The following is a 17,661-nucleotide window of genomic DNA, read 5'->3' on the forward strand; positions in this document are numbered from 1 at the left end:
GAGTATTTTAAGAGATCCATATGGAAAAGGGATTATATTTATTTTTTGCCTTCCAAGAGGCAGATAAAGGTTTGAGGAGACAGCTTTCTAGATAAGGAAGTCTGCTGTAAGAGTATACCATTTAAAGAACCAGAGGGCCTACCATGTTGAATTAGTTTGTTTTAGAAAACACATGTGAGACATTTGACAAGATTCAGTTATGATAAACACTAAGGATCCCACCATTGCCTCACTATCAAAGAAAGGAGTAACAAGGTGAGGGGAAAAGCCAAAATAAACCCTGAAATCAGAGATATGGGTATGATCTCATGGTTTTAAAAATACATACAGATACATATAGAAATAAGTATAAATATGTCTTTGTGTGTGTATACTCACAAACATATTTCCTAGCTCTGTCCAATTTGAGGGTCCAGTAAATATAAGCAAACCAAATGCCCAGATCTTTGTTTCCGAATATCATTCTCTAATAAAAAGAATGAGGTTTTCTTGGAGAAAAGGCTAATTTCAGAGCTGAGGCAGGAAAAGGACAAGATGAGCCTTGAAGACTGACAGAAAGTAATGTACAGATTATGATGGGGACATGTCAGAAAGGTACAGGAGCTTACTTTTAAGAGCGCTCCTAATAAATATGTGAAAATTTGAACAAAAAATATATAGTAATATTGATTAGTCTCTCTGATATAAATAATTTAACCCATAAAGAAGGAAAAGGAAAAGCTATTCCTTTTAGGATTCCAATTAATAAACATAGGAAAAATTATTGGAACAGAACATACTATTTCATTAAAACCACAGTACTAATCATTGTAGTTAATTATCAATGAGTGCTAAAATTAGTAGGCCAAAGTATGACCAAAAAACAGAATATTTTCAAAGTATCAGCCTATGAGAAACTTAATTATAAAGGGTAAAAAAGTTAACTTTACAACAGGACAGAATGGAAGGAAACATGTTAAAGATGAAAACAGAACAAACCACTCTAAAATCAAATACAAGATCAGTGTATTTTTTTGCATGAGATTAAAATAAATAAAAGCATTAAAAAAATATAAGACAGCAGTTAGTTGAGGCTACTCCCTGCAGCCTTAGTTACAAAAGCCAAAGACTTTAAGTAAAATTTAGCTAGAACCAAGAACTTAACAAACACTTATGAAGATAGCCCTGCAGTGACAATGAAACTGTCATTTCTCCCAAAGGCACGAAGTAGTTCTAATGATCCCTTCTTTGAGTTACTATTGCTTTGTTCTGTAACCACAGACTTTCAGAAATTTGCTATTCAAAGTATCACAGTAAGAATGAAACATCCTACTTGTAACAGAGTAGTCTGTCCACTGTGAGTTCTTATATGTGAGGTGAGGGATGAGGCGCAACCAAAGGGTTTTCAAATTCCTTACATTCATAAGCCCGCTTTACACTGTGAGTTCTTATATAAAGTGTGATATGAGAAACAACTGAAGGCTTCTCACATCCTTATACTGATAAGGCCTCTCCACTGTGAGTTCTTAAATGTTTAGTGAAGTGTGATGACTGACTAAAGGCTTTCCCACATTTCTTACATCCATAAGGTCTTTCTCCACTGTGAGTTCTTTTATGTGTAGTGAGGTTTGAGGCATGACTAAAGGCTTTGCCACATTCCTTACATTCATAAGGCCTCTCTCCACTGTGAGTTCTCATATGCTGAGTGAGGGATGAGGCACAACCAAAGGCTTTCCCACATTCCTTACATTCATAAGGCCTTTCTCCACTGTGAGTTCTTATATGTTTAGTGAGATGTGAGGTGTGACTAAAGGCTTTCCCACATTCTTTACATTCATAAGGCCTCTCTCCACTGTGAATTCTTGTATGTTGAGTAAGGGATGAGACACAACTAAAGTTTTTCCCACATTCCTTACATTCATAAGGCCTCTCTCCACTGTGAGTTCTTATATGTGTAGTAAGCTGTGAAGAACAACTGAAGGCTTTCCCACATTCCTTACATTCATAAGGCCTCACTCCACTGTGAGTTCTTATATGTTGAGTGAGTGATGATGCCCGACTAAAGGCTTTCCCACATTCCTTACATTCATAAGGCCTTACTCCACTGTGAGTTCTATTATGTGTAGTGAGGGATGAGGCCTGACTAAAGGCTTTCCCACATTCCTTGCATTCATAAGGCTTCACTCCACTGTGAGTTCTTATATGTTGAGTGAGTGACGAGGCCTGACTAAATGCTTTCCCACATTCCTTACATTCATAAGGCCTCTGTCCACTGTGAGTTCTTATATGTTTAGTGAGGTGTGATGACTGACTAAAGGCTTTCTCACATTCTTTACATTCATAAGGCCTCTCTCCACTGTGAGTTCTTATATGTGTAGTGAGGTGTGAGGAACAAGTAAAGGCTTTCCCACATTCCTTACATTCATAAGGCCTCTCTCCACTGTGAGTCCTTATATGTTTAGTGAGGTTTGAGGATTGCCTAAAGACTTTCCCACATTCTTTACATTCATAAGGCATCTCTCCACTGTGAATTCTTATATGCTTAGTTAGGAATGAGGAACAAGTAAAGGTTTTTCTACATTCCTTACATTCATAAGGCCTTTGTCCATTGTGAGTTCTTATGTGTTTAGTGAGGTAACAGGCGTGACTAAATGCTTTTCCACATTCCTTACATTCATAAGGCCTGTTTCCGCTGTGAGATCTTGTATGTGTATTGAGGGATGAGACACAACCAAAGGCTTTCCCACATTCCTTACATTCATAAGGCCTCTGTCTACTGTGAGTTCTTATATGTTTAGTGAGGTATGGGGTACAACTAAAGGTTTTTCCACACTCCTTACATTCATAAGGCCTCTCTCCACTGTGAATTCTTGTATGTTGATTGAGCGATGTGACCTGACTAAAGGCTTTCCCACATACCTTGCATTCATATGGCCTCTGTCCATTGTGAGTTCTTATATGTGCTGTAAGGTGTGATGACTGACTAAAGGCTTTCCTACATTCCTTACATTCATAAGGCTTCTCTCCACTATGAGTTCTACTATGTGTAGTGAGAGATGAGGTACAACTAAAGGTTTTCCCACATTCCTTACATTCATGAGGCTTATCTCCATTATGAAATTTTTTATGTAAAATGAGGGATGTAGGAGAACTATAGGTTTTACAACATTCTTTACTTTCTTGCTTATGATCTCTCACATGTGCCTGAAAGGATAAAAAACTACAAAAATCTTTCCCACGTTTGTTACATTCACACTGTTTCTCTCCAGGGATTGTTGTCACAGGACTCTCAAGGGTTGAGATACAAATCAAGTCTTTTCCACATACCTTACATTTATAAGGTTTTTCCCCAGTAAGAGTTTTCCTAGGAGCACTTAGATAAGAGGGACAAGTGCAGGCTTCTCCACATTTCTTACGCTGGTAAGTATTGCATCCAGTGTGAGATCTGGTATGATGCTTATGTGATGAGTAATCCTTGAAGGCTTTTCCACACTCACAGCATTTAAAAGGATTCACTTCTGGAGGCTTTATTTTTACCACAGTGAGATGTGGAATCCAGCTGATGGTTTTTCTACACTTACTGCCTTCATTACTTTCAGGGAGGTTCTCTACAATATGCCTTCTGTTAAAAATAGACAACATGGTGATGGAAATAAATCTGTTCCCGGTTTACCATTACTAAACAAAGTGAACGTGCATGGTTTTTGTCCTGACTTGTCTCATGTTTCAAGGTTAAATCATCTAGCAGAGATACTATTATTACTGTCACTGTTTATTTAAAACATGAGGCTTTCTGATAACTCTGTACAATAAAATATGTTTCAAATACTTAATATCTGATTCACATTTATAAAATTGTATTGTGAAAAATATCTGAACACGTAATTTTAGAGCTAGGTTTATAAACATATAAATGTACACATACATATGTATATTTTAACGATACCTTAGGACTTTCTCCTGAGGCACTGTTTTCTCTTGTTTGAATGATACTCACCTCAACTGTCTCCACTGGTTATTATGCTGATCTTTACTGCCATGTAATTTGGAGATTTCTCCTAACATGGAGGGCCAGGTGTTATTCTTCATGAATTGCACTATTACATGTTCACTGGATAACTTATCTCCATCATTAAGGTTTTGAGAGGCTGGCCCAATGATTCACATTGAGGTTCAAAATATGAAACAAAGAGGAAAGGACTTATTAGGGGAAAAAGGCTGATGTGAATAAAGAAAGATTCAACTGTATTTCGCTGTTTTAGCAGTTTGGCAATATTTAAAAAGCAATTTACTGAGAAATACTTCATGAAGATTGAGAGTGACAGTGATATAAAATAGTTGTAATTAGAAGAGCTAAGTAGAAAGATACTGGACACAATACACATGTAACATTAAAAGAGGAAAATGGCCTCCATGAGCACAGGTGTGAAAGGATTGATAAAATCAGAAGAGTAAGCTCAGGTGTCTGTGAAATTGTCTCTTCAATCAAAAGAGACTTTTTCTGGCTGACTGAAATTGAATTCCCTCCATGCAGGGTTGGGCCTTCAAAAAAATTCTTGTTTTCCTGGTGTTCCCTGACACACTGGCCCTGGATGAGTCCTATCTCCACTCTCCTCTGAACTTTCCCTTGCTTCTCAGGAGAAACAAATAGTATAGCTGACATGATGCTCATGTAGAAATGCATATCATGAGGGAAGACAGTGTAGAGCAATGAGCATTTCCCTGACATGGAGCCAGCACTCTGATCTTCAGGATCTCTGAAGATGAGTTTATTTGCAGCAAAATAATCATGTCACACTTGTAATAAACACAGTAAAACTCTCTATAAGGTTCCAGATCACAAATCCCTCAGTGCCCCAAAGTGACCCCTGAAGCCAATGCTTACATCAGTTAACAGCCTCAAGTCTTTTAATCTTAAGATAAATGAAAAGTTAATTTGATACATATAGCTTTATGTTCATGAGAAAGCCAAGATATGTGAGCTCCATTGAACAAGGGATCATGCCTGTTTTTAATAATTTATTCCAATTCCTAGTCCAAATAGTAGAACAAAGTCAATGAGTACAGTATTTTTGTTCACTAAAGGAATAAATTTTAAAAAGTATGCCAATCTTACCTACTGAGGCCAGGTTTCTGAAGGTTTCCATTGTCACATCTTTGTAGAGCTTTCTCTGAGCAGGATCCAGTAAAGCCCACTCCTCTTGACTAAAGACCACGACTACATCCTCAATGACCACTGAGTCCTAAAACATTCCACACATTCTTGATCAGCAAGGCACCATGTATTCCAATGTATACAAGATGAAGGGTGAGGCTAACAGTCCTGGAAAACTTAAAATTCATAGGGATTTGACACAAGGCTCTACGTTCTACCAAGTTCTAATCTAGGGTATAGCCATCAACCTTTTCCCTTCATTAACTACATCTACTTCCTCACTGATTACATCCTGTCTCACAGACTTTCAATACAGTGAAATCATCTCTCCACAGCTTGACTGGCACCAATTCCAGTCTTATTCCTCCCTCTTCATATTCTAGAACAGTTAGTAAACACAGAAATTACAGAAATGCTCTAATTCAGATCATCACTTCCTTGGGAACAATTTCACCTCCTTAAGATCCACCAAAACACTCAACAAAACATGAAGCACAAGGAGGAGGCAGGAAGAGGTATTAACAACTGGGAAACACTGCAGAACAGTTTTTCCTTTTGTCCCTTATAGCCATGAAAGGATCAGGGGCCCACAAAAATAAGCTACCAAACTCAAGGTCCTGAGATGGTCATATTTTCTTGAAGAACTCCAGGAAATCAGGAGGTGACAGGTCCACCTGCTGAAAAAATAATATTCGTTTGGATAATTATTTACATGTCAGTCTATTTTTCAAAAGCTTGTCCTATCATCCTCTCTGTCCCTTTCATAGAGACAGGTAAAGATACTTAAAAGTTAAAAAGAGCTCAGGTGAGAGACAGGAAACACGAGAATCCAGATTTCCTCAAAATTTTCAAATTTCGATGCTGGTGGCAACTCTACACCATTATTAATGACTGCTCTCCTCAATAAACATAAGCCCGTACACCCACACAGGCATATTCTAATGTTATAAGATGATAAAGAGCCCTACCTTTGTAGAAACTAGAATAACATGCCCTTGTGTTTGCTGACTGAGAAGAGGTTACAATTCTCATTTTACAACATGATGAATGTAATCGATGTCACCAGATTATACATGTGAACATTGATAAACTGGCAAAGGTTTTGTTATATGTTTTCACCACTAAAAAATTAATTCTGTAAGGGGGTTGGAGTATAGAGGGTTTAGCTGTTAAATTTCCCATGAAGCCAGGAAACCGAGACTTACACGCCAACCCTCTAGAGGTCCACTACAAAATTTTCTCACATTTACAGCCCCTAGAAGACACCCACATGACTACCTGAACCCTGATACGGGAATTTCCAGTTCTGTAGGACCGGCCTCTGTGAAAGAGCACGAACCCACTGGCTTCCTCATGTACTGAGGGAGAAAAGGCTGCTAAACTTCACTTTGGATGCTAAAATTGTACTGAAAAACAAAGCAGGTGTAGATTAATAAGACTTGTCAGGGAAAAGGTGAAGTGAGCTGCCTATGTCATCTCTAATCAATCCTGGTATGATGGTATCATAACTAAATGTTTCCCCCAAACTGGACAGACACATAGGCAGATACACAGAATCATATTAGAGCAAAATCCCAGGAGCAGAAACCATATGAGCCCACACATCACTTCACTGGCGTGCACTCAGCGTAGTGCTCAGCACGCGGCAAATTCAAGTTTTGCCATTTGGAACTTTCTTTTTTTCCTCCTAAATATTTTCAATCTGTGGTTGGTTGATCAATGGATACAGACTGGTGGATACAGAAGGCCAACAGTAATTGTGAAGAGTATTTCTTCTTTGTATGTGTCCATCAAATATTTTTGTTTTCTTCACTTATAAAATATAAGATGTAAACAGGGTTAGTGCAGTTTTGCTTGTACAGATGTTAGCTGTATCATGTCAGGTGCAAGTATGACTTTGTAATTGTCTTTATTTAGAGGTTGTTTACGGTTTAAGGAGACGTGTACAGGTGCGAAGTTGACAAGGGGTGGATTGTAATGGTTAAGGTTGTGTATCAACTTAGCTGGGCCATAATTCTCAGTGGTCTGGCAGTTTTGTAATGATGTAATTTGGCAGTTATCTAATGATGCAGTCATCCTCCATGACATGATTGGATGTCATCAGTTGTAAGGGAAGTCTCCTCGGGGATATGGTCCGTGTCCAATATATGTATGAATATTCTGGCAAAGCTCGCTTGCTTGCTGTGGATCCTGCATCCAGCTTGTCATCATCTGACCTCATGTTCTTTGGACCCGAGTCAGTGGCCTGCTGTCTGACCTGCTGACCTTGGGATTTTTTGGCCTCCACAGCCCAGGAGCCAGTGACCTAGTGTCTGACCAGCCAATCTTAGGTTCATCATCAGCCCCTGAATCTACATGAGTAAGGAGAAACCTCTAGCCTGACACCCGACCCAGACACTTGGGGCTTGCCAGCCTCTACATCCAAGTGAATTATTTCCTTGAGATAAATCTCTCTCTCTCTCTCTGTATGTCATCAAGTTGGTTCTGACTCACAGAGATCCCATGTATGACAGAACGAAACACTGCCTGATCCAGTGCCATCCTCACAATTGTTGCTATACTTGAGCCCATTGTTGCAGCCACTGTGTCAATCCATCTCACTGAGGGTCTTCCTCTTTTTCACTGATCCTCTACTTTATCAAGTATGATGAACCTTCCTTTTATGTAAAAAGAGTGAGAAGAATCTGACATATTTAGAAAGGTCCAAAGTTGGGTGTTGGCGTAAAGTATTTATAACAAAGGAAAAGGCCTGCTCAGTGTCAGAATCCTTAGAGAGACCTTTTCAGAAATTTGTTTTGCCAGCTTGTATGTTGGTTGAGCACAGAATACTCTGAAAAATATTAGAGCAAAAGTTCTGTCTACACATTCTGATCAGGGCCACAACAGATGGACCCTGATGGAATGGAAGAAAAATACGGAACAGAACTCAACCTCTTAAAAAGTCTAGACTTACTGGACCAGTTGAGACGAGAGGACTTCCTGAGACTATTGCCCTGAGATACTCTTTAAACCTTGAACAGAAGCTATCCCCTGAGGTCACCTTTTAGGAAAATAACAGATTGGCACACAAAATAAATGACATTATCCATGAGTATGGTGCTTCATTAAAAAACCATGTATATGAGACCAAAAGATCAACAATTACAGCAAAGATGAGAAGATAAAGGGGCAGGGAAGCTAGAGTACTAGAAATAGAACAATCAGAACAGAATTAAAGAGAATGTTGAACACACTGTGAAAAATGTAACTAATGTCACTGAACAATTTGTATAGAAATTGTCAAGTGGGGGCCTAATTTGCTGCATAAACTTTCCCTGAAAAAAAGAATAAAATATTATTTTTTAAAAAATGCTGTCTAAAAATGTGCTTTTTAGACATTTTTTAGTGCCTCTATTTTTATGAACAGAGATTGTTGAGGTAGTCACATTTACAATCTTTTCTTTAAGGATTAATCTTTTTGTCTGTTTTTAAAATCCTTTCTGATATTGAGATCATGAATAAACCAATTAAAATCATTTTAAGTTCTATTTCACATCTATGTGTTTCATCCACACAGAAATCACTTTGGTTATTGTGGAGGTAGGGATCAAATTTCATTCTTAACCCAATACATTTTATTGAATTCTATGCTATAATTATTAAAGTATTTATAATGTATTTGGAAGCCCTGGTGGCGCAGTGGTTAAGTGCTATGGCTGCTAACCAAGAGGTCGGAAGTTCAAATCTCCCAGGTGCTCCTTGGAAACTCTACTGGGCATTTCTGCTCTGTCCTATAGGGTCGCTATGAGTCGGAATCGACTCGACGGCAATGGGTTTGGTTTGGGTTTTTATAATGTATTTAATATCTTTGTTTTTAAAACCTCAATTTAGTCCACTTTCTCTGTTTTTCTAATTTTCTAGTATATCAAATAAACTAAAATCTCTTTATACTTCCAGTATTTTGTCTAACATATCTGTAAATATGTATATTTGTTTTTCATTTTCACTTCTGTTATGGATTGAATTGTGTCCCCCAATAATGTATGTCAACTTGGCTAGTCCATGATTCTCAGTATTGTGTGATTATCTACCATTTTGTCATCTGATGTGATATTCCTATGCGCTGTAAATCCTATCTCTATGATCTTAATGGGGCAGGATTAGAAGCAGTTATGTTAATGAGGCAGGACTCAATCCACAAGATTAGGTTGTATCTTGAGTCAACCTCTTTTGAGATATAAAAGAGGGAAGTGAGCAGAGAGACAGAGGGACCTCATGTCACCAAGAATGTAGTGCTGGGAGCAGAGCATGTCCTTAGGACCTAGGGTCCCTGCGCTGAGAAGCTCCTAGACCAGGGGGAAGATTCATGAAAAGGACTTTCTCCCAGAGCTGACAGAGAGAAAGCCTTTCTCTGGAGCTGCCACCCTGCATCCAGACTTCTAGCCTCCTAGACTGTGAGAGAATAAACTTCTGTTTGTTAAAGCCATCCACTTGTGGTATTTCTTTTATAGCAACACTACGTAACTAAGACAACTTGTTATGTATTTCTTTTTCTTGCCTGGCTAACATCTCCCTCACAGTGATGATTCCTGATAGATATGGCAAGAAAAAAAGATTATCTTAACTTACTCACTATTAACTGAGTTTTTAATAGTGAAATAAGCCACGACAGGTTTTGCCTTTTCTACCTCTTTTTGCCAGTGATGGAGAAGAACATGAATGTGAAATAGCTGCCTGTGAAATATGGATTTAATTGTAGGGTCTTTCTCTCTCCTGCCATAGAAGAGCTTTTATCATTCCTATTATGGGTCTTGGGTCACAATGGGTAGATAGAAGATGACGGGGCATTATCCACGGGACAGGCAGAGACCAGTGAAATGCTTGGTCCTTTCTAAGTGTATTTCTTCAGCCTCCCTGGCCTAGAGCCCTGTTAGTCTGTGAGGTGACATGGTAAAATCAGAGTCACATCCCAGGGCTGGTCTGGGAGGACCAGCTACTTACATATCCTTCTCCCTCCCTGCACCCTGACGTCCTCCCACCTACAAACAGCAGGCCCAAACATTCATCGTGATGTTATTTCACCAGAAAGAACCCATTACTGGCGTGTACACTATTTCTATAGAGCCAAACAAAAAAAAACTGTTGCATTCCAATTGATTCCAACTCATAGCAACCCTATAGGACAGGATAGAACTGCCCCAAAGGGTTTCCAAGGCTGTAATCTTTATGGAAGCAGACTGCCACATCTTTCTTCCACAGAGCAGCTGGCGGGTTCAAACTGCCAATTTTTTGGTTAGCAGCTTAGCACTTAACCACTGCCCAAACAGGTCTCCTTTCCACCCAACTCTAAATGCATGTATGCTTTTGCACGCACACACACACATACTGAAAATATAATCGCAAGCCAGCTCTGCCTTCTCAGACTTATCTTAGTCCTCAATGTCAGGGCCAGGTAACATGGCATCACGGGGGCTAGGGGTACAACTCTGTGTGGGAATGTGAAGATGCAGCTTAGTTTCTGAGTCTTATGTTTTATAACAGTAGAACACTTGGGATTCTCTGAAATCACACTCCTGGGCTAACTGGCTCAGTGGAAGAAGTGTATCTTTATTATCCTTCCATCTCTTCTTTCTGTATTCATTTCATTCCTTAGTGGTGTTCCCTCCTCCTTTGCTCCATCTTTAGGTTCTACCCACCTCCCTGGTTTTCATTTCTTCCTCTCATACCAAAGGTATTGTGAGGAAAACATTCAACCTTATTACCCAGCTAGCATGAATTTAAGTTCATGCACATATTCCTTAGGGTTCTCTTTAAGGGTGGGAGTAAGGTCTTTATCATCTGTTAAAGATGCTTGCCATATACACAGGTACTACCCTGACCACCAGCGTTGTCTAATGATAAAATGCCTGATTGTGAGAGACATTTGTGCAGAAACTGTATAATATGCCAAGGGTGCCTTAGAAGAGATTCTTGCGTCAGTGGCCTCTTTCAATTCTTCCAACTCTAAGATCCTTTTTTGTGTTGGACAATTTCTTCACCAAATAGGTTTGTTGTTTTGAGATTTTTAACTATTCAGCTTAATACGAACTATAAAAAAAGCTGATCAAATGTCCAAAATTGCTGAGGAGAAATGAATAATAACTGCACCTTGAGGAAATATGTAGCCCTGGTGGTGCAGTGCTTAAAAGCTTGGCTTCTAACCAAAAGGCTGGCAGTTCAAATCCACCAGCCGCTCCTTGGAAACCTTATGGGGCAGTTCTACTCTGTCCTGTAGGGTCACTATGAGTCAGAATCAACTCAACAGCAATGAGTTTGGTTTTTTTATTTTTGGAGGGGAAATTTTGGGAAGATGCATTCAGGGGACAAGGAAAAAATAGCTGAGTTATGTGAACACGCTCCAAGCATTGATCAGGATAATATGATAGAAGAGATTGGTGGAAAAATCATCCGTATGGCAGGAACACTGAATTTAGAACTTGATATGGCGGATGAACAGCTCATAGATCATGAAGATGGGGAATTAACAGACCAGGACTTACTGGACTTTGAAGAGGAAATAAATGCTGAAGAAGAAAGAAATATTGAGAAAGAGGAAGGAGAGAAGTTGAAAAATTTTACAGTGAAAGGATAAGGTGGCATGTTCTATAAACTAAATCAGGGGGTTCAGTTGCTTGAAAACATGGACCCAAACACTGACAGCTTTGCTAAAGTCAACAGGCAAATTTGAGGAACAGTGAGATATTACCACAAAATACATGAAGAACAAAAGAAAAGGACCATATAGACAACTCTCACTAATTTTCTGACTAGAAATGCCACCCACATTCCCAGGGATAATTCAGATGATCCAGAACCTTCCATAAACGGAGTTACTACCACAACTGACAAAATGCCAATATTGTCCAATCCTTCATTGGCAGATTAAATTTTTGATTTGTGTATTTTTTAATTGTGTGTATGCATTAAGATATATCTGTAAGTTTATATGCAATGTTTCCAGTCCCCAGAGACAAATAAAGATCAGATTTATAAAGATACTGATAATAAAAGGCAATAATAATGAAAACTAAAAAAAAAAAAAGTATTCGACTTACATCACAACCAACTTATGACAGAGTCATTAGAACGGACTTTGTGGTAAGCTGGGAACTGTCTACAAAGCTCTAATACATTACAGAGTATAGTATCAGTGTAGGAATACACAAATACACCAGTGGAAAAAAATACACAGCCCTGGAAAAGGCCCATCAAACTATACAAAGTTGATTCATGACACAGCAAGCAATGCAGAGCAGTGATAGAAAGTATAACACTTCAGTATGTGCAGTAGTAACAACTAAAGAGCTCAGATGCTAACCAAAAGGTTGGCAGTTTGAATCCACCAGCAGCTCCTTGGAAACCATATGGGGCAGTTCTACTCTGTCCTATAGAGTTGCTGTGAATTGGAATCGACTTGATGGCAATGGGTTTTTTTTGGTTATCAACTAAATGAGGCCCTGAGTGCTGCAAAGCATCAAATGCTCAGCTACTAACTGAAAGGTTGGTGGTTTGTGTCCACCCACAAGAACCTCTGATGAAAGGTTTAGTGATCTATTTCCAAAAAACCAGCCACTGAAAGCACTAGAGAGTGCAGTTCTACTCTGAAACACATGATGTCACCATAAAATCAAAGTAAGATACCATTTCACACTCTTGCCAAGAGCAAAAATTTATTCCTTAGATACACAGATAGAATAAAATACATATGCATCCTTTGTGGGAGGAAAAAATTATAAAATGCATCAGTATCTCATAGTAAATTTGAACATGGCTAGGATCTGCAACTCAGCCATTTTTCCCCACTACAGCATTATTGTGCAGGAGCATGTGGCGCCTGGAAAGAGAATGAAGAGAAAAAACAGAAACAATACTCACAAGAGCAAAAATTACACTTGGACCATTCAAATCCTATAAGCTCTACAATGGGTAAGTAAATCGTGGCCCACTCATACAACACAGGGAACATACATACACAAGCACAATACACTACATACATACATACATACACTACAGCTATATGTATAAAACTCAAAAGATTCCTGAGGAAAACAAGTGCCCGAAGAACGATACAGACTAATAATTAAATTTACAGAAAGCTCAAAAGAGGCAAAACTAAACAATAGAGTTTATGGATTAAGACTTGGGTGGTAAAGCTGCAAGAATAGCAATACTAATAATAGCCATAAACTTCTAAAATACAGACAGTAACAATCACCAGGAGATGAGATCAGGGTGGGACACCTTGAGAGGTCATAAAACTGACCCAGGTCTATTTATTATCAAGACTTAAATTAGTATGTAAACTATGCAGGAAAAGTTTATACACTCCTGGTTTATGATACACTTTACAATAAAAAGTTTAAAACATTGTTTAAAACACAAAAGAAATGAAATTTTCATATAGTAATTCTACAGCCACATGAAACCCCTTCATTTTGATTTAACTTGTCTTAGTTCAGAAGACGCTTTACACCTAAACTATTGATACCTGGATCTTAGAAACTTACATTTATATTCACTAGAACAAGTTTTGTAACAGCAAATCATTGGCCACAATCCAGGTGTCTATTCACGGTGACACGGTTAAAAACAACAACAAAAGAACTAAGATCAACCATATATAGTATTCCGGAGTTTTGTAAGAATTTAGATTTAAGCTATCTATGTATTGTTATGGATACCCTAGTGGTTAAGAGGTATAGTTGCTAATCAAAATGTCTGCAATCTGAATCCACCAGGCACTCCTTGGAAACCCTATGCTTCTTGCAAACCCTATGGTGCAGTTCTACTCTGTCCTATAGGGTCACTTTGAGTCGGAATCGACTCAATGGCAGCAGGTTTGGTTTTGGTTTTTTTATGTATTGTTGTGAAAAGTGACCACCAGGATTAAACAGTAAGTGTAAATTCCATTCTACCTTTTGTGTAACATAGTAGGGGAAATAAAAATTTCTATTTCTATTTGCCCGCTATTACGTAAACACTGCCAAGATGCTTCCAAAAGAATAAAGCCTGTTATTAAAAGGAAGTCGGTGGGGGGAGGGGGGGTGGGGAACGATGGGCTGGATGAGGACAAGAGTAGAAACGTGTCTTCATAAAGTATACTTTTAAAGTTCGTATTCACTTTTGGACCGTGAAGGTGCTATCCAATGGAAAAACATAATTTCAGTAAACTATATTAAACTTTTAACATGATATAAATCAAATGAGATAATAAGTATTTTTCCTAAGAATTCACTTTTCCAATAACAAAACCATTTAAATTTAATATTTAGGGCCCAACTGATATTAAATACTGTAATATACTTGTGGAAATCACAAAAGTATAAATGAGGGCTCTCTTTCTAAACACAGGAACCAGCGATATCAGAGTCTGTACATGCATTTTATCTCAGCCACGAAAATGTTTCTAACACAGCTAAAATATCTAACACATTAGGAGTTCTGGCATGGCTTGTTAAATGTAATAGGTCTCTTTAAAAACTTTCTCAAGATTTAAATAAGCTTTAGAGTAACTTTTATATCAGCAAAGAAGGCATTCCTCTTTGAGAAGTTTATATCCATTGAATTGAAAAGTTCTCAGTAGAAACACACCAACTGATCTGGGTTTTTTCTTCCAGTGAAAACTGTAAACCTAAGGACTCAAATTGACTACATCTGTGAAAAGGTGATGGAAAAGCTCAGATTCATAAGTCAGAACAAGGCCGGGGCCGACTGCAGAATAGACCATCAATTGTTCATATGCAGTTCAAGTTGAAACTGAAGAAAATTAGATCGAGTCCATGAGAGGCAAAGTACAACCCTGAGTATATTCCACCTGAATTTAGAGACCACCTCGAGAATAGATTTGACGCGTTGAACACTAATGACCGAAGACCAGATGAGTTGCCGAATGACATCAAGGACATCATACATGAAGCAAGAGGTCATTAAAAAGACAGGAAAGAAAGAAAAGACCAAAATGGATGTCAGAAGAGACTCTGAAACTTGCTCTTGAACATCGAGTAGCTAAAGCAAAAGGAAGAATTGATGAAGTAAAAGAGCTGAACAGAAGGATTTCGAAGGACGGCTAGAGAAGACAAAGTATTATAATGACATGTACAAAGACCTGGAGATAGAAAACCAAAAGGGAAGAACCCACTTTGCATTTCTCAAGCTGCAAGAACTGAAGGAAAAATTCAAGTCTAGAGTTGCAATATTAAAGGATTTTACAGGGAAAACGTTAAACTAAGCAGGAAGCATTAAAAGAAGATGGAAGGAATACACAGAGTCATTATACCAAAAAGAACTAGTCAGTGTTCAACCATTTCGGGAGGTAGCATACGATCAGGACCCGATGGTACTGAAGAAAGAAGTCCAAGCTGCACTGAAGTCATTGGCGAAAAACAAGACAACAGGAATTGATGGATTAGCAATTGAGATGTTTCAACGAACACATACAACACTAAAGGTGCTTGCTGGGCCATGCCAAGACATTTGGTAGACAGTTACCTGGCCAACTGACTGGAAGAGATCCATATTTATGCCTATTACCAAGAAAGGTGATCCAACTGAATGCAGAAATCATAAAACAATATCATTAATATCACACGCAAGTAAAATTTTACTGAAGATCAGCCAAAAGCGGCTGCAGCAAGATATCAACATGGAACTGCCAGAAATTCAAGCTGGATTCAGAAGAGGACATGGAACCAGAGATAACACTACTGATGTCAGATGGATCCTGGCTGGAAGCAGAGAATACCAGAAAGATGTTTACTTGTGTTTTGTTGACTACGCAAAGGCATTCAACTGTGTGGATCATAACAAATTATGGATAACATTGTAGGGAATGGGAATTCCAGAACACTTAATTGTGCTCATGAGGAACCTGTACTTAGATCAAGAAGCAGTTGTTTGAACAGAACACGGGGATACTGCATGGTTTAAAGTCAGGAAAGGTGTGTGTCAGGGTTGTATCCTTTCACCATACCTATTCAATCTGTATGCTGAGCAAATAATCTGAGAAGCTGGACTATATGAAGAAGAACATGGCACTAGGAATGGAGGAAGATTCCTTAACAACCTGCGTTATGCAGATGACACAACCTTGCTTGCTGAAGGTGAAGAGGACTTGAAGCACTTACTGATGAAGATCAAAGACCACAGCCTTTTACTTGGATCCACAATCAACACCCATGGAAGTAAAAAAAAAAAAAAATTAGTAGCAGTCAAGAAATCAAAAGACGCATTGCATTGGGTAAATGTGCTACAAAAGACCTCTTTAAAGTGTCGAAAACCATAGATGTCACCCTGAAGACTAAGGTGCGCCTGACCCACGCCATGGTGTTTTCAGTCGCTTCATACGCATGTAAAAGCTGCACGATGAATAAGGAAGAAGAATTGATGCCTTTGAATTGTGGTGTTGGTGAAGACTATTGAATATATCATGGACTGCCAAAAGAACAAAGAAATCTACCTTGGAAGAAGGACAACCAGAATGTTCCTTAGAAGGAAGGATGGTGAGACTATGTCTCACATACTTTGGACATGTTATCTGGAGGGATCAGTCCCTGGAGAAGGACATCATGTTTGGTAAAGTAGAGGGTCAGCAAAAAAAGGGAAGACCCTCGACAAGGGGGACTGACACAGTGGCTGCAACAATGGGCTCAAGCATAACAACGATTGTGAGGATGGTGCAGGACTGGGCAGTGTTTCATTCTGTTGTACACAGGGTTGCTGTGAGTCAGATGCAACACGACAGCACCTTATAACAACAAGGACTTAAATATACACATATCTTGAGCTTCTCTAGCTAAAGAGAACACTTTAATTTTAGATTCTAATTCAGGAGTGTGGAGAGCAGTTGAAAATTATAGGGATTAGTACCAGCTAAGTGGAGCCCTGGTGGGAAAGTGGTTAAGAATTCAGCTACTAACCAAAAGGTTGGTATTTCAAATCCACCAGCTGCTCCTTGGACACCCTTTGGGGCAGCTCTACTCTGTCCTATAGGGTCATTATGAGTCGGAATCGTCTCAATGGCAATGGGTTTGGTGTTTTTTTTCCCTAGGCATAGGTGTGAGATAAGGGCCTATACTGGGGATTCATGCTTCTCACACACCTGAAAGCCTCAAGGCAGACACGTTTCCCACTGCAAAAAAGGATGGTCTAGAGACCACATGCATGATCCAGTAGGACTCACCCAGCCCCAGACTTTGGTGGGGGCATGGAGCACCAAGCCCTACCCAGGACCCCGTAAACAGTCTTGGCCTTCCCCTGCCAACTCTTTCGCCTGCCAACTCTTTCCCCCTTTTTTATGCCATCAAACAGTGTCAGAGGAGGAGGTATAGTTTTAGAACTACCAGAAAAGGCTCCAGTGTCTGACAAAAGCAAAAAAAAACTGCAGTGATGGGACAAGGATAGCTCTGGAGGGCCTGGGGCTCAGCCTCCTCAGACAGAGCTATATCATCTTCAGGCTCTGCTCAGGAGATTCTGCCATTCAATACAGAGCAGCAAGGCCCAGGGGGGATGTT

At 39.1% G+C, this 17,661-nt stretch overlaps 1 protein-coding gene across 8 annotated transcripts in view; it reads right to left on the minus strand.

The window, feature by feature from the left end:
* Positions 1-797: 797 nt before the first annotated feature.
* Positions 798-17,661, minus strand: part of LOC126073528 (zinc finger protein 420-like) — a 66,652-nt gene continuing 49,788 nt past the window's right edge. For 7 of the 8 annotated variants that reach the window (XM_049880287.1, XM_049880286.1, XM_049880283.1 and 4 more), the window contains 3 exons: positions 5,096-5,222; positions 3,977-4,127; positions 798-3,601 (listed from right to left, as the gene is read on the minus strand). In XM_049880287.1, the coding sequence (XP_049736244.1) occupies positions 1,474-3,601; positions 3,977-4,127; positions 5,096-5,222 (2,406 nt within the window). In that variant the 3' untranslated portion in view covers positions 798-1,473. Of the gene's footprint in view, positions 3,602-3,976; positions 4,128-5,095; positions 5,223-5,738; positions 5,812-17,661 lie in introns of all 8 variants that reach the window. The other variant, XM_049880288.1, reaches the window with a different exon arrangement.

This window comes from Elephas maximus, chromosome 3 (assembly GCF_024166365.1).
Source record: "Elephas maximus indicus isolate mEleMax1 chromosome 3, mEleMax1 primary haplotype, whole genome shotgun sequence".
Lineage (NCBI taxonomy): Eukaryota > Metazoa > Chordata > Mammalia > Proboscidea > Elephantidae > Elephas > Elephas maximus.